General features: G+C 32.1%; 1 protein-coding gene across 3 annotated transcripts; it reads right to left on the bottom strand.

Annotated features, from left to right (window-relative positions):
• Window positions 1–6,095: 6,095 nt before the first annotated feature.
• Window positions 6,096–27,356, bottom strand: LOC139490645 (matrilin-2-like). 3 transcript variants are annotated; one of them, XM_071277547.1, is made up of 11 exons: window positions 27,264–27,356; window positions 23,526–23,593; window positions 20,780–21,337; window positions 18,562–18,597; window positions 17,275–17,376; window positions 15,971–16,078; window positions 15,409–15,426; window positions 12,586–12,693; window positions 10,466–10,483; window positions 6,580–6,684; window positions 6,096–6,200 (listed from the first exon to the last, which is right to left on the bottom strand). In XM_071277547.1, the coding sequence occupies exons 1-11, from the start codon at window positions 27,269–27,271 to the stop codon at window positions 6,154–6,156; spliced, it is 1,176 nt and encodes a 391-aa protein (XP_071133648.1). In that variant the 5' UTR covers window positions 27,272–27,356; the 3' UTR covers window positions 6,096–6,153. The 3 variants fall into 3 exon arrangements, with proteins under 3 accessions (XP_071133648.1, XP_071133646.1, XP_071133647.1); XM_071277545.1 differs by having other exon boundaries at window positions 27,200–27,309; XM_071277546.1 differs by lacking the exon at window positions 27,264–27,356 and adding an exon at window positions 27,153–27,213.
• Window positions 27,357–27,716: the final 360 nt, after the last annotated feature.

A 27,716-nucleotide genomic window follows, 5' to 3' on the forward strand; every position in this document is an offset into this window, starting at 1 on the left:
AGTTCGTATGTATGATCTGTAAACTGATTGTATTATGTCATTATCATTTTACCTATAATAACGATCATACTGATAGATAATTGTTTCCTCTTCAGAAATGATACTGACTACCAGCTCTTTTTGATAAAGAAAAAAAAATTATATTAGCTATTTTTTATTGCAGATGTAATTCTTTGATTCTATAAGGCAATTTACATGTCTGAACAGAAAAGAAACCTTGAGTTATATATTATATTTTGTATTTCAAGCAGACTTGTTTTGTAACTGTAAACAACAGACAGCAGTTAAGAAAACAAAATATAAATGTGAACAATATAAATTTGTCAAATTGTTATAAAAATTCTCTAATTTTTCTTTACCTGTTTGAAAATAAGCTATCTTGCAAAAATTAACAAAAATAAATTAAGCTAAATAAATACATAAATTAGATTCACATATATAATTGATTAAGATATGTTATGTTGCCTATCACCTCCATCTAAGAACATCGTTAATATTCCCCGTTAATGCTACAACATAATACAATCAAAGCATTTACGTTTGGAGACCGACAACAAATAAATACAAAAATTTCATACAAAGTTGAATTTGTTCTTGTTCATCTCCAAAGTCACACTGAAGTCTTCAACACGCAATAAAAACAATCTCACCCTAAGCAAGTTAAGACGCCGATTTGACCAAACTTTTTTTCACTGAAGATCACACCACAACTTAACAGCGGAGCTGTTGGTTCTTATGACATTTTTGGGACAATTTGCGGACCATAAATCAACAAATTGTAAACAAAATATCATAAGAACCTTAGTGCTACGATTTAACAGCTATTGGCATCTGTTAATTTAAGATCAAAGCCATGGAATAATATCAATAAAATTATAAATCTGGCAAAGAAATCAAACATGTCGTGTCATAATTTAGCTCAACAATCACCCAGAAGCGTCCAAAACAAAAACCATGGGGCACATCGGGTAATGTCAGATAACTTGGCATGACATAACGAATGACAGTTGGTTGTGTTTCAAGAAATTCAGCATTTGTTATAAAAAGATATATTAAGAAAGTTTGACAGTGAGGATTTCCGAACGATAAAATACGGACCCCGTATTGTCACATTCCGATGAACATGCCGTTGTTATTGATTTATGGACTTTAATATGTGGATTTGCTTTATGAAATTTTATTGATTTAGTTTGGATAAAACAATAAAACAATTAAAGTACAACACGTGTTTTTCTAGTATATTCAAGTCTTCGCCTAGTTTCCCCGTGTGGTAAAATTACAATACGTCACAAGATTGCAAGTAATACTTTTCACTAATATCAATTGACTATTGTTTAATCATTCTGCTTTGTCTTGGTAGATGGTGGTGAGTATATTTATTAAAAACCTTAAAGCAAAAAGAAAACCGACTATTCATCGCGTGTATACTTACATGATCAACATGATGCACGCCACATCTAGAGCATGCTCTTTATACCTTTTCAGATTACCTGTGATCACCCCGCTTTCAAATAGGGCTCGAGTTGCTCATTTTATTCTATGTTGTGATTTGTAGACTTGTTTGTTTTACAGGGTTTATTTGCAATGGCATGGTCCAGTGTTTTTTCGACTTCCGAGTTTGAAGTAATCTTTTGTCACTCTTTAACATTTCTGAGTTTGTTTCAAAACATTCTAAATGATATACACACATTTGAATTTGTATCAAACATTTTTTTTTTAAATTACCGTCTCATATTTGTGTTGACCAATATAAAACATGTGTCTCACAGAGGACAACAATTACATCAAAAAATATTTAACTTAAACTTTTTAAAATTATTCACATATTTTTATTTATTCAATAAATATGTAAGAATGGTCCTGTGACACTCGTTGCTAGTACTGTCCTATGCTTTGTTTTACATTCTGCGACTTTTCGAGGACACGTCATATGATCATACATTGGCCTTGTACGTAATTGAAAAAAAAAGTTATAAAAGCTTAAAAATATGACAAATCCCAAGTTCCCCTAGAAAAGAAAGGACATAAAAAGCATTATCAATTTACTTTTTTCTAAGGGGTAAGATGCCACAAAAAAAGTGTTTTTTTATGAATTCAAAATCCAAGTCAGGAATATGGAAGTTTTTATCCATCCGTTTAATGGGGTTTAGCTTTTTATTTTGTCATTGGATTACATACTTTTCTTTTTACTTTATATATTACACAGTTCTAAACATTTTTTAGAAAACGTCAAAATGCTAGGAATCTTTTTAGACAAATTGAAAATGTGTCAAGAAAAAACAAAAGGTTTAGAATGTGTTGAGATAAATTCAGAATGTATACAACTTGTAAAGAAGAAATCAAAGTGTTGCGAATATGTTGAGACTAAGTCAACTACTACGTATACTTTTAAAATGATAAGACAAAATTCAGACACATTTTGACAAAACTAGGTCATTGTAAGTTCATAACATGGGGACTGTATATGTAGTGTATGAAAGCAAGAGAAAATTTAAATAATTATCAGACCTTAACATTAAAGATATATCCAATTTTAAAAATATAGTATTAGGTTTCAATTTTTGAAAACAATTGTTTAAACTATATTTTCAACCAGAAAATAAAAGATTATAGACGAATAACAGTGCATAGCAAAAATAACAGTTAACTACACTCGAATATGTACAAAAACCACATTAAAGAGATCAGACAAAATATCAGACAATATTGTACATATGACAAGTGCTTTAAGATATGGATGTTACAATTTCAAAGAATTACTGGCCTTCAGCTGTTTCCGTTACCAATTGATTACATACTTTTAAACAAAGAATATAAACCACAACGATCTTCAAGCTAAAGATTAATTATTTCCCTGGAAACTACTATCTGTAAATATCCTGATTTTTAGATTAGGAAATTAATTAGATAATCTAGAATGTATTTGAAATTGAAGAGATACCGTCGTAACAGACATACTGATCAAGAAATAGGATAGTTATTACAACTTACGGGAATATTTGTTTTCAATTTAAATTTGGCACGGTGTTTTTTTTTCGCTTTACTCCAGACTAGACTGTTAACCTAACAATATGTAACAGACAAAAGGTAGACTAAAGTATTAATATGTCAATAAGTTATGCTGTTTTGTCATTGTTAAATGCATGACGTTATTGACATGATAATTTCACGCTAAACAACATAATCCTTGGTTATCCTGGAATACTTGTTTCAATACTAGAAAACAAACAAAAGGGCTAAGAGGACAACGTTGTAGGTTATAAAAATCAACCCAAGAGGAGAAAACACGATAGATCAAACCACAAACAGCAGGAGATATATAAAAAAGGCAACAGTGGTATCCTACTGTTCAAACGTCATAAATCGAGACACCAATTTTGATTTTATAATTCTCAGCTGAAACAATGTCTAATAAAACATGCACGTGTAAATAGCAATGATACGCGGATTTTCATTTAAGAGATACTACGTTATGTATATCAACTAGTCTCCTACATCTGTACTTTTATATTTCGCTTATATGAACTTGCAAAAGGTCAGTATCCTATGTTCATATGTTTATGAATACTACTGATTTGTCAATAATATGTTAACATGTATATATTCTTAAAGAAAATAAACGTGCATTGAAAGTAAATCAAAAACTACATACAAACAAAGAAGTAAATCATGTACATTACTTTTGACTCAAAGAAAACTATGCTTTATATAACTAAATCTCAAATATCTATTAAACACGTGTTTATATGATTTACGAATGAAGAAAAGAAAATCTTGTTTTTTATCAAAGTCAACAGAAAGTTTACTGCTATAGCATATTATAGACACCTCAACATATCTTTATCGTTAAAAATTTGACAATCACACTGTTGAAATGCGAGGATGAAAACCGTGGTTAAAGAGAGAGTTAATAATCGTACTACCGAAAACAACTCAGTACAATGATAAACGCATTGAGCGCTTAAACACGAACGTCCGAGTGAAGAATGAATAAAAACATATCAGCATTCGTTATAGGATTAAACGCCTTTTTAAAGGAATTTATTGGTATATAAACTCGACCAATTAACTCACAAACTAATAAAAGTCCGAAGGACTTTTATGATATGTTTGTGAGTGACTTGGTCAAGTTTATACACCAATACATTCCTTTAAAAAAGTGTTTAATCCTTATAATTCTTTAAAAATGGTGATAAGGAATACATTTTTCCACGCTCGCTTCCTCTATCACACGTAAATTGTTTATTTATGTCATTGAATAGGACTGGCGCATGAATATATTTGTTGGTTAACGCAAAAATATGTACTTAATGAAATGTGCTATCTGATATAAAAAAAATTATAAATTGCAAAAACTTTTGTTATCATTCAAACAAAGGTTTTTGTGTTTTTTATTATTTGATTTAACGATTAAAGTGCAGTGAAAATAAATTTTGTTAACGTCGGTGTTATTATCGCCGACATTTTGTTTACATTGGTTACGAAAAGAAGTTCGGTCAACGTCGTCTATCGAAAAATAACCAACGTCAAGATCAACTACCGGAAGTCCTCTCGAGCAATCATATCAACGTATTCCCTTATATGCAAATCATATAAGAATTATTATCAAATAAACATCATCTTACTTATTAAACGCTTGTAAACCTTACATATAAGAGTGTGTTTATTGTTTATCAGTCATGGTCTGGAAACGTCGTCAAGAAAACACGACTTTTAATAGCATCAATTGTTTAATAATCACCGAATACGTCATCTTTTTTTTGATAAATTATACGTTTTAGACTTTATGTATGTGTTAAAAGCCGTTGGCCTCCGTCAATATCATATCTCTTGGGTTGATAAATCATTGTATCAACTAAAATCAAAAGTTAATAATTGTATTGTATTCATCATTTAATTTCATGTAAAACGTGATTTCAGAAGGTGAATGGTTTCCGTTTTAAAGGACGTGATATTCATATCGTGTGTTATCATTGTAGTATACGCCAGTTCCGATGTGAAAAAATTTAGACATCCTCACTTCCAACACATGACGAGCAAATGGATGGAAAAGTTTGCTACATGTATACTACATAGAAGAAACGGCAAATAAAATCTAAATTAGTTGGTCGACCGTCCTTCAGTCATACGCATATTGATTAGTGAAGATTAAGTACATACGGAACACAAATTATTTCTAGATTACCCTGTAGAATGTTATCCTGAAAATGATTGAACTTTAATTGGTGCAAGGAAGCAGGTACTTTTTTTTATCTGGTAAAAGACGTCCTTAGAGAGTGCATAACTGACGATCTTTTTTCAGTGAAAGACATGATTCGAGAAATAATATATTGATAATATGGTTCCTCTATATATAGTGCAGTAAGCGAACTGTGATGAATTATTACTTACAAATAAATATACATTTTAAGTGATTTATTATACAATACGTAAACTATATAATACACTAAAAATTCTCTTAGTTAACACATATGTATATATATATATAAATATCCCTGCATTTAGTTTATATTTTAGACTTAGACCGACCTCCGGTATCTAATCGACGTCCGATCATCAATCGACGTCCAATGTGACGTCATATTCTCTACTATGTGTTAATATTTTATCCTCTAATCGACGTTCAATGTGACATCCAGTATTACAAAAACGACGTCCGATCGATCAAAGACTCCTATAATCGATGTTAAATATCAGTTCATAATTCATTCTTAGTTTGATGATTATTTTATATGCAGTAGTAGTTTTGTTTCATCGTATAAACTTGGATTTAAAGGTAGCTAATTCTCTTACTTGTACGACAGTTGCATTATATTGACAACAATGAGTGGGAAAAAACGCACACAATAGGCAAAAATGTCAAAATAGGGGTATAGCAGTCAATATTGTGTCAGATTATTTATTTTCTAATTAATCCAAAGGATATGCAACCTCAGTCTTCAGAGGCTAGTGATCAATGTGGGGGAATTACTTAGACTACTTCACCAAACAATATATGTGAAATTCAATGGTGACAAATTTCTTCTTTTTGTCTATCATAAAACATGCCTTGTGTATATTGATATATATACAAAAAACTAATAAAAAAAAACATCTAACTGTCTATGTAAATTTTATTTAAAATGAGATTTGGTTCTGGCTTCATTCTGGTCATCATCCTACAGCAGGGATAGGGATCCAAGTAGTTGAGATAGTATTTCCTATTATGAAAAAATAAATAAAATCATAACAAAAAACAGAAAACAGAAATCATATACATTGATAAGTATACTTTGTACTTGTATGAACACAACTTCAACGTGTGGAATTAGCCGCTACTATTCAGACAATTTCAGCTTTATGTATAATATAACCCGTCAGGGTCTCACTTTTTGCAATAAAGTATAATTTATAATATAGTTCCATAAGAAAATCATTACTTACAAAGATGTGGTAAACGTAGAAGATTTTTGCAGTTTTATGTGGATATCACAGGAAAATTGTTCCTTAGAAAAACAGAAGTTTCTGCCTAAAAAAGGTTACATAAGAACTCATGCCAATATCACAATTTAAATAGTTCTAAACAAAAAAGATATTAACCACTGCAAGTCAGTCCGTTATAGCCTGCGGCACAAACACAGACAAATCCTTGATTGTTCTCAAAACATTTTCCATGATTTTGACAGGGATGACTGGCACAAAACCCTACATATAAACATTAAATATTTTAAAACATATAAAACACCATCTACATACATAATATTAATTAATAATGAGTTATTATACATTGTTTTGCTTCGACGTCTAACTTTTGTTATAATATTAATGATATTATCTTTTCTAAAAAGACATTCTAAAACTTACTATAGAGACGTATGTTCAGTGAAAGCCATGTACCGATGTTGGAATTTTTATACACTTTACTAAACATTTACCGTTTCATTTCCGCTTAATTGATGACTATCGTCGCAAAACAAGAGTATTCTACATGTAAAAACTAATGTTTTAATTAGGTCTTTCCACTTTTCTGTGGAAAGACCTTATTGTATTTCTTCAGATTATTAGTTCTTTCCACTTTTCTGTGGAAAGACCTATTGTATTTCTTCTTCTGATTATTTTTTTTCCACCTAATTTTGTTCTTGCAATAAATATTTGTTTCGCAATAGGTCGCTTAGATATTTGGTACATGATATCGAACAGCTTATGCGCCTTTGAAATTTACACTGCGTAACCGAATAATTCTCTTTGTAGGAGTTATCTCCCCAAACATTGTTTTCCTGGTGTCCACTACTCCTTCGCAACCGTAAAAGATTACGACAAATTTATCTAATAAAATTGTTCGTTATATCTTTTGCATGATTTGTTGTATTTTGACCGAAGCGATATGTAAACTTTATATGAGAATTATTTCCCCTTATGCATTTGATTTAGGTGATATGCAATTCTATCTTGTAAACCATATGTGATAGAGACCTCGGATCTTTTGATTTGAGGTTCTTTGTCCAAAAAAATGAAAATTAGGTCAAGGTCAAAGGTCAAGGTCGTATTCTAAATATTGAATATGGCTTATTTTCACTTATTTCCCAAAACCGTATAAGATATTGACAAATTATTTTTACTAAATTGTTAGTTGCGACATGTCGTAACACTTAAATTTTGATTGAACGTAAAAGGGAATTTTCTCTCCTCTTGTATTTCAAAATATGCATATGGTGATGTAACTCATTAACCAAATATAACTAAGACATATGGTCTTTTGATTTGAGGTCCTTGGTTTATAACCTTGAAATTGATATCAAGGTCATAACTTAATTAGACGTTCTAGATTTTGATCTTTGCTTTTACCTCATATGTATACATGATAAAGTCATGAGACTTTTGGCAATAGGTATCAAACCATTTAACCTTGAAAAAACCCAGAAGTGACCTTGTGTAAACCGGAAGTAGCTATTTTTTGCGATTGAAATGACATTTTAAACCTAATATTAAAACACATGGTTTTTGGTGGAAAGGCCTTCAATTGTTCTCTGAACAATTGGTTTTTAATTATCATTTTCTTTTTCCGCCAAATTTTGTTCTTGCGATTAATGTTTGTTTCCCAATATGTCGCTTAGATATTTCTCATATTGTATTGAATAGTTAATGCGCTTTTAAATTTCACCCTGCTAAGCGGAACCATTTTCTTTGTAAGAGTTATCTCCAGATTCACTGTTTATCATCTGTGTGCATCTCCTTTGTAACAAAAAAAGATATCGACAAAATTCTTTTTACAAATTGGTCGTTACATCCTCAGAAATTTTTGGATTATTTGAATCGTAGTAATTCGGTGAAATTTTATAGTAGTTATCTACCTTTACGAAATAAATTTGTTGATATGTTTTTTAAACTCATAAATCGTTAACCGTATAAGCATGGAATGTTTTTGTTTAAGGCCCCGAGGTCCTTACTTAGAAAATGAGGTCAAGGTTAAAGGTCAAGGTCAAGTTCTCAATTGTGACTTTTGCTCGTTTTTGCATTTTCTCTGACACTTTGAAAGATACATATAAAAGAGCAAGTGAAAAATGTCTGCTTTATTGAAATGAAGATATGATACTTTACGTCTGATACAATTTTAGGCATCTTATAGGAGTTAGTCCCCCTGAAATGTCTTAATATAAGGTTATTTGATTATAACATCAACTAAATCATTATAAAGCCATTTGACCTTGTACAAAAGGTTAGCTGACATATGACCTTGAAAAATTACTACCGGAAGTGACCTTGAGAAAACCGGAAGTAGCCTTGTTTGCATTTTTTCAGAATCCCTATATTTTGTGATATAGATACAAACACTTATCACTCAAGACTACAAATGACTTCCGACAAACCGGAAGTAGCCAATTATCTCCCGTTCTGCATACAAAAATATATAAAAACTATATATTTTTGGAATTAGTGTGAAAGAAGCCATCATATGAGACCGGAAGCGACATTCATTTCACCAAAAGTAGCATATTATCTCCCTTATTTCACTCAAAAGTATAAAACTATTATTCATCCTATCAGTATGAAGAAATTATCTTATCAAAATTTATTTGATGTGGAAAGACCTTCAACTGTTCTCTGAACAATTGTTTTTTTATTATTATTATTTTTTTTTTCCGCCAAATTATTATTATTATTTTTTTTTTTTTCCGGCAAATTTTGTTCTTGCGATAAATGTTTGTTTCGCAATATGTCACTTAGATATTTCTCATATTGTATCGTATAGTTTATGCACTTTTAAATTTCACCCTGCTAAGCCTAACCATTTTCTTTGTAAGAGTTATTTCCATATTCTCTGTTTCTTATCTGTGTGCATCTCCTTCGTAACAAAATAAAATATATCGACAAAATTCTTTTACGAAATTGTTCGTTACATCTTCTTGAATATTTGGCTAATTTGGATCGAAGCTATTCGATGAAATTTTATAGGAGTTATCTACTTTTACACCATAAATCTGTCGGTATGTGTTTTCAACTCATCAACCGTTAACCATATAACCCTGGAATGTTTTTATTTGAGGCCTATAGGTCATAACGTAGAAAATGAGGTCAAGGTCAAAGGTCAAGGTCAAGTTCTAAATTGTGACTTTTGCTTGTTTTTGCATTTTCTCTGACAATTTGAAAGATACATATAAAAGAACAAGTGCAAAATGTTTGCTTTATTGTAATGAAGATATGTTACATTTGGTCTGATACATTTTAATAGCATCTTATAGGAGTTAGTGCCCCTGTAATGTCTTTATATAAGGTTATTTGATTATAACTTCAACTACGTTCATTATATGGCCTTGTACAAAAGATTAGGTGACTTATAACCTTGAAAAATGACAACCGGAAGTGACCTTGAGAAAACTGGAAGTAGCTATTTTTGCACTTCATTCATATAAAAGTACTCAGAATCGATATATTTTGTAACACAAATACATTTACTTATCACTAAAGACTAGAGGTTACTTTTTCTAAACCGGAAGTGGTCAATTATATCCAGGTTTACAGGCAAAATTGTTTAGGGGCAAGCTGAAGGACGCCTCCGGGTGCGGGAATTTCTCGCTACATTGAAGACCTGTTGGTGACCCTCTGCTGTTGTTTTTTATTTGGTCGGGTTGTTGTCTCTTTGACACATTCCCCATTTCCATTCTCAATTTTAAAAGTATATAAGACTATATATTTTTGGAATCAGTGTGAAAGAAGCTATTATATGAGACCGGAAGTAACATTTACTTAACCGGAAGTAGCACATCATCTCCTTTAGTTCACTTTAAAGCATATCAAAACCATTTATTTATCGCATCAATCTAAAGAACCTAGCTCCTTTTCAAAATTTCTTAGATGTAGAAAGACCTGCAATTGTTCTCTGAACAATTGGTTTTTAATTTTATTTGAAATGTGATCTTCGTAAACTTAACTGTGTCGTGTGTCTTTGTGATAACATATTAAACAAAATAAATCTGTATGTACATACCAGTTTGGGCTGTCGGGACTGGAAAAGATAAGACGCACCAGTAATAAGCAATATATTGGAAGATCATTTATCCAAATGGTAAATATAAACTGTGAGAAACCAAAAACTACGAAGGCGTCTGAACTCCAAAGCGAAATAGTATTTTTGAGTACCGCCTACTGTTATTCCCGCAGTACCCTTCATACAACATTTATGAATAATTCATGACGGTGAAGACAAAGAAAAGAACATACCACATCTTCTTTTTTATAATGTTCGATTATATTTCAAATCAGACAACTATAACGATATAAAGTTCGATACACAGAGATATCGTATCGGTCAACCAATTCATGATGGTCACCGTACTACACGTGTGGTATCGATTCAAGTATTTCTTACATATTATACTGCTCGGTATGTTCTTTTTTCTACGATATTAGTTCCGAGACCACAATTGTCGTCCCTTGATTTTCGTTTTTGGCTTGATTTTCGTTTTTCGTTGTCCACGAATATAGTCCCCAGCGTGGGTAGCCTGTTACTTGTCAATATATTTGATATCCCTTCCAAATTAATTTCTCTATGTTTTATGCCTCACATAGCAAGTAGGGGGTGAAATGACACTGTAAAAAAATTTGGGTCATGAAATTTAAAGTAAAGTAGTGATTTGGTCAAGCTGAAAAAGGTAAAAAAAATTGGCACTTCGGAATCTGTAAAAAGATTTTAAGACCCCCTTAACATAAAATTGTCCATATTTTGAGTTAGAGCTGATGAAGTTTTCTATAATTTTTCTATAGTTTGTCCCAAAACATTATTGAGAAAGCGCAGGTGTGATTTTTTTAATTTTTCATTTATTGTCTAAAAGAAATGCACTACGAAATATCTGTGGTCTCGGACCATATGAGTACACCCTGTAAATGGTACTGATGTACATCGAAGTGAAGAGTAACGTATGAATATTTACTTTGGCGGATGAGGCGCGAGTCTAGCGTACCAGTATAAATCCTGAAACATTTCATGAGTTAATTCTACGCTTTCAACTTCAAAACGATATATTGTATCTTGGCTGATAAATATGTTTCATTTGAGATTAAAGACTAATACGTAATACACAAAAAAATAATCCTAAAAATCAGTCTCAGCAAATGTACTAAGTTATCATTGGATTTCGAAAATATTGGAAAGGGAAAAGTACTGTTACAATTTTCATGTACTTTACTACTATAACAAAGCAAAACAAGAGGCTGTCACAACGACAGCAAACCGGATTTATTAACATTTATTTGTGTCCTGGCTATATCACAAGAACCATTACTGATGAATGGTGAAAGTGAAAATCGTCAATATCAAATTTGACCTCCATTTTGTCATCAGTATCAACATATTAAAATTTGAAAAGCTTAGATTGAATGGTTCATGAGTAAATGCAACAACTTGAATGGAAACGCCATTTTACGATCTTTCAAGAACCAAAACTCCTGAACGGTAAGAGTCAAAATCGTCATTATTGAACTTGACCTCTATTTTGTCATCAGTAACAACATATTAAAATTTCAAAAGCTTTGGTTGAATGGTTCATGAGAAAATGCACGGACACGACGGGAAAACCCATTTTTCAATCTTTCAAGAACCATAACTCCTGAACGGTAAAAGTCAAAATCGTCATTATTGAACTTGACCTCCATTTTGTCATCAGTAACAGCATATTAAAATTTCGGAAGCTTTGGTAGAACAGTTCATGCATAAATGCACGGACACGACTGGAAACTCCATTTTTCAATCTTTCAAGAACCATAACTCCTGAACGGTAAAAGTCAAATTCGTCATTATTGAATTTGACCTCCATTCTTTCATTAGTAACAACATATTAAAATTTGGGAAGCTTTGGTAGAACAGTTCATGCGTAAATGCACGGACAACTCCATTGTCCGCCCGCCGTACATCCCCAAAGCAATAACCGACATTTTTGTCACAAAAATCCGGTTAAAAACGAAAATACCAGACTTCGAGGAATATTCAAAACGGAAAGTCCGTAATCAAATGACAAAAAAACAGAACCACTTCAAACTCACATTTTATATATATTCATCCTTCATTTTTAAACGATTTTACTTTTTGTCGTGAAGAATAATAATTCTTACCAGTTTGACAGTTTTTGCCACTGTAACCATTTTTACACCTACACAAATAGTCAGCGGCACTCGTATAACAAGTCCCACCATTCTGACATGGGGCTGTACTGCAGCTATCTATTACAAATATAATTATTTTGTTTAATTGTTGTGCTGTTACACAACTGTCCAGATTGAGCACTCGCAAAGATGTTTAAACTAGCCACATTCTGTGTGTATCTGTCGAAAGTCGAGATCTTATAATTAGATTGTTGCCTTTGGATGATGTCTGTCATATTTGTACTTTTTTTCACACATGTTTTATTGGTTTTAGAATACATCAGGCAGTCGGATTTCTATTTTCATTTGTTTATAATTTGTCATGCCGGGGTCTTTCATAACTTACTATACATAATAAGTTTGGTTACTGTCAAATTTCGTACGATGACCTTCAGTTGTTGACAAATGTCTCATTGACAATCATTCTACATCTCCATATTTTCATATTGCACATTTTAGCAGTTGTGTATATATACGTCCCCTTCGTACATTGAATCTGTTTTCTTCAAGAATAAGCACACTCTTACTCTATTAGGTTACAGTATGCTGATATTTACACACAACAACGAAAGGGTAGATCAGAATTGAATGAAACACTTGCTAAGTGAGCTCCTGTCCATTGACCGAATAGATAGACCAAGTTTTGTATGCAACACACTTCATTCCAAAGTCATACCCAAAATTGGGCGACAAAGCCCAAAAAGAATAACTGTTAAAAGTTAAAAACAAAGACGAACTAACCGTACTCCAAGGAAAATTCAACACGGAAAGTCCCTTGCAAAATGGTAAAATCAAAAACTCAAACACATCAAACGAATGGGAAACAATTGTCGTATTCCTGACTTGGCGCAGACCTTTCACCTTTATGACCTATAGTTGTATGTAAAATTCTAAAGTTGTATTTTGATAACTGTATACCAACACAAAATAAATGGCCGTAATCACGTGTCGAATCATGACATTTGAAGAACTTAATTTGCGTCATCATTAATTTTCCTTTGTTCAAACCTCATTAATCGATTGAAGAGATACAATTCAAGGTAACAAACAAGAACCGAATTTGAAACAAGGATAAAGACGGTGTATGTAAAAGGGTAAACATTGCCCATCATGTGATTCCACACTCAGTCAAATTATCACAATCAGGAATGACATGAAGTTGGTAAAATAACAGATCAGATAAATATCTAAATAGTTATCAAAGGTATCAGGATAATAATTTAGTACGCCAGACGCACGTTTCGTCTACATAAGACTCATCAGTGACGCTCATGTCAAAATATTTATAAAGCCAAACAAGTACAAAGTTGAAGAGCATTGAGGATCGAACATTCCAAACGGTTGTGCCAAATACGGCTAAGGTAATCTATACCTGGGATAAGAAAATAGCAGTGGCATTGACCCAGTGGTGTAAATAGTTATCGAAGGTATCAGGATTATAATTAGTACGCCAGAAGCGCGTTTCGTCTACATAAGACTCATCAGTGACGCTCATATCAAAATATCTATAAAGCCAAACAAGTACAAAGTTGAAGAGCATTGAGGATCCAAAATTCCAAAAGATCAACAACTTGTCGCAAGAGTGTTTAACCAATTCGTGAAAGTGTCCGTATAACTTATGCAGTGTCGCAATTTCCGTCAATCTTATTCATATGTCTTGGTTTTATCTTGCAATGATAATTTACTTATTTATTGAATGCTCAATTTTAGGTTGTATTTAAAACATGACTGCACTTTTCAATTTTTTATTACTTGTAGAAAAAATGTGGTTACATCATATGTGGGATTTAGGTTACTGTATTTTAATTTACAAAATTTCTAGGAACTGAACGAATGTTAAGATATTGAATTTCTGAAGAAATAATTATGATAACCCTAACACATTTACTGGTATGCAAAACTATGTTTATAAACTGGCTTTAAAGAAATACGATAAGGTGAGTTTATATCGTTAATTAGTTCTTGACATCTTTATCAATTGTGTTTTGTACTTTTATTGATGTCAGTAACAAATTAATTTTTTTTTTACATATTTTTCATGTCTTTTCGGTTTCATTTTGTCCGTAATTATTTGATATTCAATTTTTTTTTTTTAAATAATAAAAAAAATACCATAACTTTAAAGGGGAAGAGAAAATTATTTAAAAATTTGTAAACAAGGTTTAAAGATGTGTAATCATTTCAATAAAGGCAACAGTAGAAGGCAGCTAAAGTAAACCGCTTTTCAAAGTTTTTGCAACAAAGTCATAGTCAATAATATCGATTTTGTGTTTTCAAATCAAACATTTTAAAACTGTCATTTAGGATTGAAGCCGCTTACGTTTAAGGAAACAACCAGTGTCAAACATGTCAAGTTTATCTAGGATGCCTCTAATATTAGACATAACAAAATTAAATCATTATTATTATTATTATTATTATTATTATTTAAAGCCTAGCTTTAGAACGGAAAACATAAAGGAGAACAAACATTGAATTGGAAATTCGACATTCACTGAACACATTTCTACATATCAATAAACTCATCATAGATACCAGGACAAAATTTTATATATATACGCCAGACGCGCGTTTCGTCTACAAAAGACTCATCAGTGACACTCGAATCCAAAAAAGTTAAAAAGTTACAAACTATTTTCTGAACCTTACTAATATGATGAAACAAAAGAAAACATGTTTTAACCCAAAAAATTGTAAAAGGCTAAACATGTTTGTCCAATTTCTTATCGACCTTGTCCAAAATATTTACGATGGAAGTTTTTGCAACAAATGTGACAAAAAATCTGCACATACCTGGTGCTTGAGTTGGAGCTGAAATTATAGAAAAGGACTACCTTATATAATGAAACGGGTAAATGTAACTGTTAAAACAATGCTTTCATAACAGTCCCACAATAGAAAGTGAGATGTGTTCTTTTCAAGCTACACACACCACCTTGTTGTGAATACTTGAATCAAAAATAATTTTAAAAAATAAAAGACTAACAAAGGCCAGAGTCTCCTGACTTGAGATAGGTGCAAACATGCGGCGGGGTTAAACATGTTTAATATTCTATACGTATAGCCAATGTAGATTAAATAAACACATAGCAATACATTGAAGTGCTATAGTATCAATCATGAAATTGTGATTTTATAACTAAATATGTTGTTCACGTGCATCATTGAAGACTAATTGATTGTTGAAATGCGTATCTGGTGCAGTAAAATTAGTAACGTTAATGTTTTTGTATAATGAGAGTCAAGTGTTACATCTTAGAAAGGACACTTTCAACAAATAAAACTTATCCTGGAGTATGCAGAAAGCTATGGAATTATACCCTTTTCAGTCATATCAATTGTACAATTATTTTACCTGTCTGGCAGTTTTTACCAAAGTATCCATTATTACACACACACACATAGTCTGCACCATTCATATAGCATTTTCCTCCGTTCTGACACGGTGCACTACTACATACATCTGTCTCATGAAAATGAATACATATTAAACAGATATCATTATTGTCTTGCTTTTATCATAATTTAGTTGGATTTTTTACAATGACTATGTCCTTAACCTATGCAACGTCAAATTAAAAAAAAAATACTGTAAAGAGGTATGGTAAATTTCTCCTCATTTGATTTTATTCAAAAAGTCATGTAAAAAAGCGGGAAATGTTGCCATATCAACTTATATTGTAATTGTTTTCCAAACGCGTTAAGAATGTATTATTGGCTAGGAACCATGTACCACCACAGACAGAAATATATTCATTCACAATGACTGTATCTGGAGAAATATCTTTTATAACAAATTTAATGTTTGTGATTTTACTTTTTACAGGATAAAGAATCATCAAACTTTCAGTTTATAAATTAATTATTGCACTTTATAATATTTTACCCCCCCCCCCCCCCCCCCCCCAAATAATACAATAAAATTAAAACAAAACAAACTACAAGTGCTTTCGAATAGTGATAAGTAAGTTTCAAATCAGTTGTGTTCATTCTTGAATATACGCCTGAATGATTATAGACAATAATATCAAGTAACCATTAGTTTGAGGTCTGTTGCAAGAAGAAGACAAAACTGAAATATGAATCCGACTAAAGCAAAGTTAATACAATTTATGATTCACTTTTAAGACTTAATTTTTTTCTCTTGGAGGAGGCTTTTTTCTGTTGCAAGTCATTTATGAATTATGAATTTACAGTTACTGTAGTTCGTTTAAATTAAGTGGATAACAAAACAACATACGGTACGTTATCAGTCGTGTATCATGCATCCAAAGACACAAGTACAATGTAACATAAAAATTACTCAGCATATTTATATTTGAGTAAATAGATTTTAAAGACGAGAAACTGTTACTTATTGTTATTGCCAGCTCTTAATGTTACCTGTTATATATATCAAGTATCAAGGAGTGACCAAAACGCGACAAGCGGAAAACGTGTCAAGCAATTCAAAACGTACACTTATAATTATGTCTGTAGAATCGAAATTAACTTCTCTTTTACATGTATAATATAATATTAGACATGCCATGTGAGTTCAGTCTTTCTATGGGTAAACAAATGGGTTTTCCACCTCACCATATTATGCTTTTTATACATGGATTAGTGATAATTTTGGTTCCTATTCATTAATATATCCCAGTACAGTATCTGTCGTACCTTTATCACAGTTTTTTCCATTGTATCCTGTTTGACAAAGGCATACATAACTTGAAGGATCGTGGAAACATCTACCATGTACACAGGGTGAACTAGAACAAGCTAGAAAGAAAGAAAGGAATACAAAAAAAAACTTTAAATATTTTAGCAAACGCTCAACCATCTCCTTAACCTGAAACATTAGTGTAACAGTGCATCATCTGAACAAACTTTTAAAATGCATTGAACTTGTTGAAAAAGGATAAGCGCATCTGATAGACACAAAGCACAAAACAAAACTATAACTTAAGTATTATACTCAATCAAAAACCAGTCATTTCCAAAACATTGTATATCGTTTGAAATCATTTCTGTATATCTTCATAATGTATTTTAGTTATTATGTATAGAAATTACTTTCAAAATAGACACACAAAAAAAAACATAAAGACCGATTTTGGCTCATATTTCAGGTTCATCTGATGAAACATGTTGGACACTTGTTAAACACTTAAGTGTCTACTTTAGTCGATTCAATTAGTATATGTGAAAGATGTTAACTGCTTTAGTCACTAAAAACGCTCCAATTCAAGCGTAAATATGAAAAATCTATCAAATATGCCATAATATGTCACTTTTCAGATGGTTTTTGTTCAAAAATGAAAGTGGGCGCACCCGTGTTCATTCTCAACCTTTATATATGTTATGTATTTACATCAAGTACAACTTACATCTAAATGTTAAGAATGAACACAAATGCGGCCACTTCCATTTCAAAGGGAAAACGTCTAAAAATTGAACAAAAATGCAAAAAGTTCAAGAATTTCAGCAATTTAGCATGACTTGAAATGATGCTTGTACCCGATATATTTGCATTGTATTGTCACAGCTCATATCTATGTACAGTACAGAAGTATTCTACTTTCAAATTAATAGCTAAAAGTTTAACTTTTATACAATTTTGTAAAACTGCTATATTTTGGGACCAAAAAGGGGTATTACTGGACCTACTCCTTTTCTGCAATTCAGTTAGTTGATTTTGTTCAAGTACTTGTTATGAATTGTTTGGAAACGCCAACGTTTGAAAGAAGCGTTATAAACATTATTGCATGTCACAAATTTTTTTAACATGCATTGAATTTATCCTCAAATCATTGTGTATTTATTGATTTTTATTTCAACAGCGCCCGGTGGATTAACTTCATCCTCATGATCCTTTTAAAAGATATCAAATTTCAAAAGTAAAGAAATTTAGAGACTTGTTCTGTTGCTTCGCAGTCACTACTTAGGTCCTTTGCCTTTACTTACAATCTGTTTGTACTGTTGGTGGTGTCGTTGTTTGCACTGAAAAAAAACCATCCATTATCGAATAAATATACATAAATAAGGAGATGAAGTATAATTTCCATGAAACATCTAATGAACAAAGACCAAAAGATTGTATATAAACAAACCCCTGAATGAAAGCATTAGAATCAACTAAAACATAAATAATTGTTGATATATAATTATGATAAGGACAAATAAAAATCACATTATTCTTCTAATAAGTGGTGTTAACAATTGCCACAGTTGAAAATAATCGTATAAGGCGATACACAAAGCAGAAGATGCAAAACCCTCGTCGTATTTTGAATTAAAACAATTTTCACTCACATGCTTGCCTATTTATTCTCTAACTTTTTATGTCTAATCTTACTTAAGCAAACTTCTATTTTAAAAGGTGCTTAGTTAAATAAATCAGGGGGCTCCAATATCTAATCCATTGGTAAAACTATAGCTTACTTATGCGTTATTTGACTGTGTTGGATGTATAAGGAAGGGGACGACTTTGTTGGTGTTAATAAAGTCATGAAATAACTTTTCCGTAGGTTACATGTTGCAATCTTTCATTTATCAAGGTCGGACAACTATGTCGAAACTACCTAACGAGCTTTTGTACTTCTTGTACGACACGATGTTTTGTACTGAATTATTTTTTTTTTTTTAATAAAATTAAAGAACCTTAGTGAGCACGCTCACATACCCCACGTCCCCACATTGTCATTGTCAGTTGGAGAAATTAAATAAGTATAAGAAAAATAAATTGTATAAGAAAAAATATTGAATAATAATTTCCTGTAAATATACACATCTACATAGTATGTCCTTATTATCTACATAATTTCATGAAATTCTGTTGTGTAGTTTCAGAGGAGTTGCGATGACAAACTGTTGCAGAAGTACATTGAAGCAAATAAGTTCAAAGGGGCATAACTCCTAGAAAAAAAATGAATCGTAATTTCCTGTTGATATGCACAAAGTTTCATGAAATTCTGTTGTGTGGTTTGAGAGGAGTTGAGATGACAAACTGTTGAAGTAGTACCTTAGAGCAAATAAGTTCAAAGAGGTGTAACTCCTAGAAAAAAATTGAATCGTAATTTCCTGTCGATATGCACATCTACATAGTATAAAATTGAGAATGGAAATGGGGAATGTGCCAAAGAGACAACAACCCGACCATAGAAAAAAAACAACAGCAGAAGGTCACCAACAGGTCTTCAATGTAGCGAGAAATTCCCGCACCCGGAGGCGTCCTTCAACTGACCTTAAACAAATATATACTAGTTCAGTGCGGATAATGAACGCCATACTAATTTCCAAATTGTACACAAGAAACTAAAATTAAAATAATACAAGACTAACAAAGGCCAGAGGCTCCTGACTTGGGACAGGCGCAAAAATGCGGCGGGGTTAAACATGTTTGTGAGATCTCAACCCTCCCCCTATACCTCTAGCCAATGTAGAAAAGTAAACGCATAACAATACGCACATTAAAATTCAGTTCAAGAGAAGTCCGAGTCTGATGTCAGAAGATGTAACCAAAATAAATAAACAAAATGACAATAATACATAAATAACAATAATAATATGTCCTTATTATCTGAAAAGGTTTCATGAAATTCTGTTGTGTATTTTCAGAGGAGTTGCGATGACAAACTGCTGCAGTAGTACATTGAAGCAAATAAGTTCAAAGGGGCGTAACTCCTAGAAAAAATATTGAATCGTAATTTCCTGTCGATATGCACATTTACATAGTATGTCCTTATTATCTGAAAAAGGTTTCATGAAATTCGGTTGTGTGGTTTGAGAGGAGTTGCGATGACAAACTGTTGCAATAGTACATAGAAGCAAATAAGTTCAAAGGCGCGTAACTCCTAGAAAAAAAATTGAATCGCAATTTCCTGTCGATATGCACAACAACATAATATGTCCTTTTCATATAAAAAGGTTTTGTGAAATTCTGTTGTGTGGTTTGAGAGGAGTTGCGATGACAATAAACAGGACTGACGGACGGACTGACGGACGGACGGTACGACGGACGGACGGACGGACGGGTCAAAAACATTATACCCTCCGCAACTTCGTTGCGTGGGGTATAAAAAGTAACCCCAAGGAAAGAAAATAAATCTGTAATGTTTACGTTATAGTTTCATCAATGTCAATATATTTTTAACGTGAAGTAAAACAATTACTTGATACTTACTGCCATTACATGCTATTGGGTGGAGCTCAGTCTGTAGTGTGTGTAAAGCATTGTAGTCAGGAACGGTAAACATATGATTTCTATTCGTTGCTATATGTGAGAGCTCATTAATATCAATGCTGTTGCCTACCCCGATTGCATAAACTGTCATGTGTTGATGAATTCTGTTTGCTTCTTTGATTGTAGCATCAACATTGTAAGAAAATCCATCGGTTATAACCACTAGAAAATTAGGAACACTGGATCTATCCCCTTCTTGGAATGTAAATCCATTGTAGAATATATATCTAAGAGCAGAATCTGTGTTTGTACCTCCAGGTATATATGGTATGTTGTTTATGGCTTGACGTAAAGGTCCTTCAGAACTATAATCATTCAAACTTATTTCTGTAGCAGCATTGAATGCATACCTGACCACGCCCACTTGAACCTTGCTAGGTCCTATATGCACAGCCTGTGTAAAGTTTACAATGAATTGCTTTTCTGTGTTAAAATTTCCTCCAACACTACCTGAACTGTCAAGCAGAAATATGACATCTGCTGGCCTTGTGTCACATCCTGTTTACAAAAGAGTTGGATTGTTCCTATATATTTACAAAACATGTACATTGATGCATAAATTGAATGTTTTTAAACAGATCAAATTATTTTTTAAGGAATCTCTACATTTGCCAATGATCCTAAGCATATGAAGCATTGGGAACTGGCTACCTGTAGCATGTTCAACTCCGCTTCATTCTGTATTTACCGGTCTCAAGTCTGTATTTTGGTGAATGTCGTTTGTTGCTGTATGAATCATATTTGTTTATTGTTTATGGTTTTGTACATAATTCAGGCCGTTAGTTTTCTCGTTGAATTGTTTAATATGCCATTGTATGGACTTTTAAAGATGCTATGCAGTACAGGGTTTACTCATTGTTTGGTACCATCCAATGACCTATAGTCGCTTACTTCTACGTATTTTAGTCTCAAATGGAAAGTTGTCTCATCGGAAATCATACCACATCATCTTGTTTTATATCGTTCAGTTTTGATACAGATAAACATTCATGAAGGATTGATTTTTTTTTAAATAGAATTGTATTTTAGTCGCATTTAAGAAGATTTGAGTGACCCTCATTAGTAGCTGAAAGGTTAAAGCCGTAGCCAATGAAAACACATGAAGGTATAAACAATCAAAGAGCAGATTGCTCTGAGGGATACGATTGCCATTGTTTTCATTGACACATGCATACATTTAGCTGGATAATACTATTTTCAAAACTAATTCAACTGCACATGTAAGACATGTAAAATGTAATTTACGTAATCTGAATAGTTACAAAATAGCCAATCCCGGATAAAAGTGTATGAACAATAAACTTAGGCCTATTGTGTTTTATTTTTGTACTATCAATTCCAAGTTTACTTTCCACAGCAGTCAGTGAGACTCAGAGTAAGAGAAGGTATTTCACTTCGTATCTTATCACCTATTTTCCTACGTTAATTCTAGGAGGAACCCCATTCCTAACTCTTTAAATAATTTCCTTTGGGTCAGTGATCATGACTCCTTTCCAAACACATTCCTCTGTTTAAATTGCGATCGTTTTTAATATATAACGACGTTTATCGACAGAACGAGTTAATTTTTCTCAACGTGTTGTATAGTATTGTGATTCAGAAATCACGGAATATACTTCTGGAAGGAAGCCAACTCGAAACGATAATATGGAAGACTCCATTTCGGCTGATACGGTGTTGTAGTTACACCTTTACGATGTGGACTACATTTATTTTAATCTAAATGATGCATATGATTTAAAATTATGCAACAACAATAACCCTCAATAGCAGAAATACATAGAAAGGATCCCATGAGTTTTAAATTAATCAATTGAGTGGGGAATCCAGAGCAACCATTCAACCTAATACCCCATTGAAGTCAAGAAAACTATACGCATGCGCATAATTACCTAAACAAACCCTGGAGCAAGAACGTATATTAAATGTTAATAAAACGACCTAGATGGTTTTCTATTTCTTTATGGAAGTACAATATCAAATATCAGTTTCATAATGGTGACATATAAGAAAAACTCTACTTCAGTTCTTATATGACAGAAATAGATTTATCGGAATTCAGAAAACTCTCGCATTTTTATCAAAACTGGGGAATTCCCTCTGACGTGTCTAAATTTATAAAAAAAAAAAAAAATATAAATACTGCTTAATTCTGATTATCCGTGTTGTCAAAAACACGCATATAAGTCAAGAGAAATATCAAACATGAAGATTATGAAAAGAACATTATAGGAAAGTTGTTTAAGATCAATCCCTTTGTTTTTTTTACATTTTAAAGCAAGACAATCATAAGAATCTGAAATGTTCCTTAATGTTTAGAATAAAACGGTTGACGTGAGGGTATGGCCCTGAGCCAATAGTATAAGTCTACAGATTGCTTGAAAGCAATCGTATCCCAAAAATGATAGAATTTATAAGTGAACTAAATTTTGCCATTATTTTTCTCGTCTGAATTGTTTTACATTTATCATTTCAGGGCCTTTTAAAGCTGATTATGTGGTATGGGCTTTACTCATTGTTGAAGACCGTACGGCGATCATAATTGTTAATTTCTGCGTCATTTGGTCTGTTGCGAAAAGGTGCCCCGTTGGCAATCATACCACATCCCCTTTTTTTACATTTGTTAAAACAGAGCTGTTATACACAAGGTTAAGATGATTATATAACAGTAATTATTTCAATATACCTGATATTTGTTGCTGAATACTCAAATGTATTCCAAATATGGAAATAACAAGGACTTGTAATTGGATTCTGAAAAAAAAGACAACAACAACAGCTAAATACAAAGATTGACGAAAACAATTTCTTTTATAGCTGCATGTCATTGTTTGTATTAGCAACGAATAATATAAACTGGCACAATACATATACATTATTTACTTTGCAGATAACTCTGGATAGTGTGTTAGATTGAAAAAAGTTTAGATTAAACAGATTTTAATGGTTGCTTATTATTATCACTTCTTGTAGTGTTCGTGTAACTCAAAATGAAAACTTGTTAAGGCGGAAGTTTGTTCACATTCTTTGAGTGCCTATCTCAAGTCACGAGATTTTAGTGAATAAAAAAAGAAGATGTGGTATGCTTTCCAATGAGACAACGAAATAAGTTATCGATGGCTGATGTCTGTCATATTTGTTGTTTATTGTTTATGCATAAGATATCTGACTATACGCTAAAGGTTTTCTCATTGTAGAAGGCTGTACTATTACCTCTAGCTATTTGATCTCTGGTAAATTGTTGACTTATAAGCAAACATACATAAACTTCTAATGAGGCCCCTCATGGGGGGGGGGGGGTCCTAGTAATCACATAATCACCATTTTTTTGCCAATATAATCACATAATCATTAAATATTTGCTTATCTTTAGTAATCAAATAATCATAAACTAAAGATACAGTCCTCGGTAATCAAATAATCATGAAATATTTGGCTTAATAATCAAATAATCATTAAAAAAACGGCCAATTAATCACATAATCAAAAACCCCATGAGGGCCCTCTCTAATGTATACTAGTAACCGCCTTGGTAGTGTCTTGGTAGCATGTTCGCCTAAGAGTGCAAGGGGTTGTGTGCCCGAACCCCGGTATGGTAAAACCAAAGACTATATTGTTTTAGTTGCTTCTCATCCCCTAACGAGTGTATGTAGGAACAAAGACTAGTCGGCTCGGACTCAGAATAATTTGGTTATTATTCTTATGACATTAACAAGTCCTCATCCCCGCATATGCATTTAACCGATGGACGTTCAACAGCTAGTCATCATAATTTTATATTTATATCAACCGTGCCATATTTGTTCTGTGTCGAATCTGGCCAAATTGTTGTTTCTAAAAGAATGCGTTGTCTTTTCTATTAACTTTTTCAATATTCAAAGAGACAGATAACATTGTATGATAAAATTGCATCAATGTTGGAGTGACAACACTCACGATTTTTGTTATCGAAGTTACTGCGAGCAAACCAAGCCTACATTTGACTTGTCTCTTATTTAGCTATGTAGATAGATTAGAAATGTTTTAAATTCGGACGAATTTATGAGGGAGAATTTAAGAGTCTTTAACTTTGTACTTGTTTGGCTTTGAAACTATTCTGATCTGAGCATCCTTGGTGAGTTATGTTAAGACGAAACTTTTTTAAGCTTGGTACCTTTGAGAATTATTAATTGTAGAAGAAACAGGTGTCTGGGCAAGTTTTTCGTAATGAGAGATACTTTTCAGTTGAGATTTTCTGGTAAAAGGGAGATAACCAAATTTGAATTATTTCCTATCGTCATTTCAAGTGCTTTACATGTATGGAGAATAATATGAAGGATAGGTCAAATACTGAAATTAAGTATGTTGAGACGTCTCTGATAGGGGGATATACAATATCAAAGAATGCACGCAGTAACTGAAGGAAACTAATACCATTTGTGTTTGGGTTGTTTGATAAGAGAGCTCTGCAAATAAACATCTAAGTTCTTTGTGTTCAGAAGATTTCTTGGTATTATTTGTAATTTGACGATCAGCAACTTTATCATTATACTAAATATATATCTGATTGAAGATCATGTATTCCGAAATTAAGGTTGTTACATCTTTAGTCTTTCATTCCTGTTATTGATAATTTTGTTTGGTGTCACAATAACAGGAAAGATGTTTTTCGTATTATTCTTAGCCTTTTCTAGGAAATCAGATTTCTTGTCTTAAGATTAAAGAAAATTAGAGAAAAAATGATTTGATGATAACTTCCGTATTGTGTCGTAACCAATAGTGTGTTATCCAGAGATTTTGACTACAAAAATCAGAAGAGAATGTATGACACATTATTATTCTTATTATTAATTCAGATTCTAATATATCGGAACACATAAAGAGGACGAAAAGGATTCAAATAGTGCGGTTAATTTTTGTATACAGAAATATTTAACATCTTTTTACTGGCAATGAAGGTTTGTTTACACCGTATAATCTAACATTATTTACAACGTGAACAATTATAACAGAAGTTAATTAAAAAAAAACAGACATTTTAACATTTTTAGATTAATGGACACATATGCTAACGGTTAATTTTGTTCGTCACTGGTAGAAAACTAATTTATAACAAAGATACGGAGAAGCATCCGCCTTTGCAGTTTCACGGTTGGAACTAAACAATTACATTGTGTATTTGACTACTGTTACACTTAATCTGACGTAGAAATGGGGGGGGGGGGGAATCATAATTCATAATCTAGGTTTTTAGAAATTCAGTTACATTGGCTAATCTTTATTAAACTTGAGGTTTTTTTATAACTTAACATTTTGCCTGTAATTCAGGGAAAATACGAAGTTTCTGTTCGTGTCGTTTAAATGAAAATTAACTCTAGGTTGAAATTTTCGCTAAAATGGGTTAAAATTCTGGCGCTCACACGTCCTATTTTTTTCGCTAAAATGTCCTATCAATGCGCTCAAATGTCCTCCGCCGATTGAAATATGTAAAATTAGTTTATTTCAATTAAAAAAATCATTGCAAAAAATAAATCATAACCACATAAGTCGATGCAAATTGAATATGTCTTTGAATGTCACAAGAAATAAGTATTGACGATACGTTTTTTTTACTTAGGGACGACATCAAAAGATCGATGTAGGATAAAAAACTTAAATCAAATAGTTTGGGGGTGGGGGGGTCAACATTGCTGCAAGTTTTGTTAATCTAAAATCGATTTTACATATATCCTTATAGGTAAATCAATTTTTCCCAAATTAAGTTAAGAAGGGGGGTAGGGGGGTCGGCAAAAAAACTATGTGAATTAAGTTTTTTATCCTTCATTGAACTTTTGATGTCGTCCCTTACTTTCTAAACATAAGTGGCGTTCTCACTATTTACACATTAGTGTTGTACTCACTTTTTTAACATAAGTGTTGTACTCACTTTTTAAACATAAGTGTTGTACTCACTTTCTAAACATAAGTGTTGTACTCACTTTCTAAACATAAGTGTTGTACTCACTATTTAAACATAAGTATTGTACTCACTTTCTAAGCATAAGTGTTGTCCTTACTTTCTAAACATAAGGGTTGTAGTCACTTTCTAAACATAGGTTACTTTCTTAACATAAGTGTTGTACTCACTTTTTTAACATAAGTGTTGTACTCACTTTGTAAACATAGGTGTTGTACACACTTTCTTAACATAAGTGTTGTACTCACTTTTTTAACATAAGTGTTGTACTCACTTTGTAAACATAGGTGTTGTACACACTTTCTTAACATAAGTGTTGTACTCACTTTTTAAACATAAGTATTGTACTCACTTTTTAAACATAAGTATTGTCCTTACTTTCTAAACATAAGTGTTGTCCTTACTTTCTAAACATAAGTACTCACTTTTTAAACATCTTTAAATAATTGACTCCTATACCCTAACCCACTTCCCTCTTTTGAGACTTACGTATACATTGTTCTTCTTTCAACCAGGAAATCAGAGATAGATAGTGTAAAATGAACCTATTACTTGACCAACACTTACGTACATTATAATGATTACATACTGTTGATAAGAACAGGAAATTCAGTATAAAATATCTGGGGTCTGTTTTTATCTTTTGGTCGTTTTAAACTAAACGTGTTTTTGTCTGCATTTCTATCAGCAATTTAGTACACGACAATTTTACAAATGATCATATCCAGTTAAGAAATCCTTCTGGATTCCCTATGTTTAAAGGATTTAAACCTACGCTGTACATATAATTATGAAAATGTATAGTAATTAGGATATATCAATTGATAAATAAACTGACGGAAGTCGTATAATACAGTCTACAGTCTAGTAAATGAACACCCGGCTATGTTTCCAAAAGTCGCTTCGGTTTTAACTTTTGACAATTTATTAATCATTTAAGAT

This window comes from Mytilus edulis, chromosome 10 (genome assembly GCF_963676685.1).
Source record: "Mytilus edulis chromosome 10, xbMytEdul2.2, whole genome shotgun sequence".
NCBI classification, from domain to species: domain Eukaryota; kingdom Metazoa; phylum Mollusca; class Bivalvia; order Mytilida; family Mytilidae; genus Mytilus; species Mytilus edulis.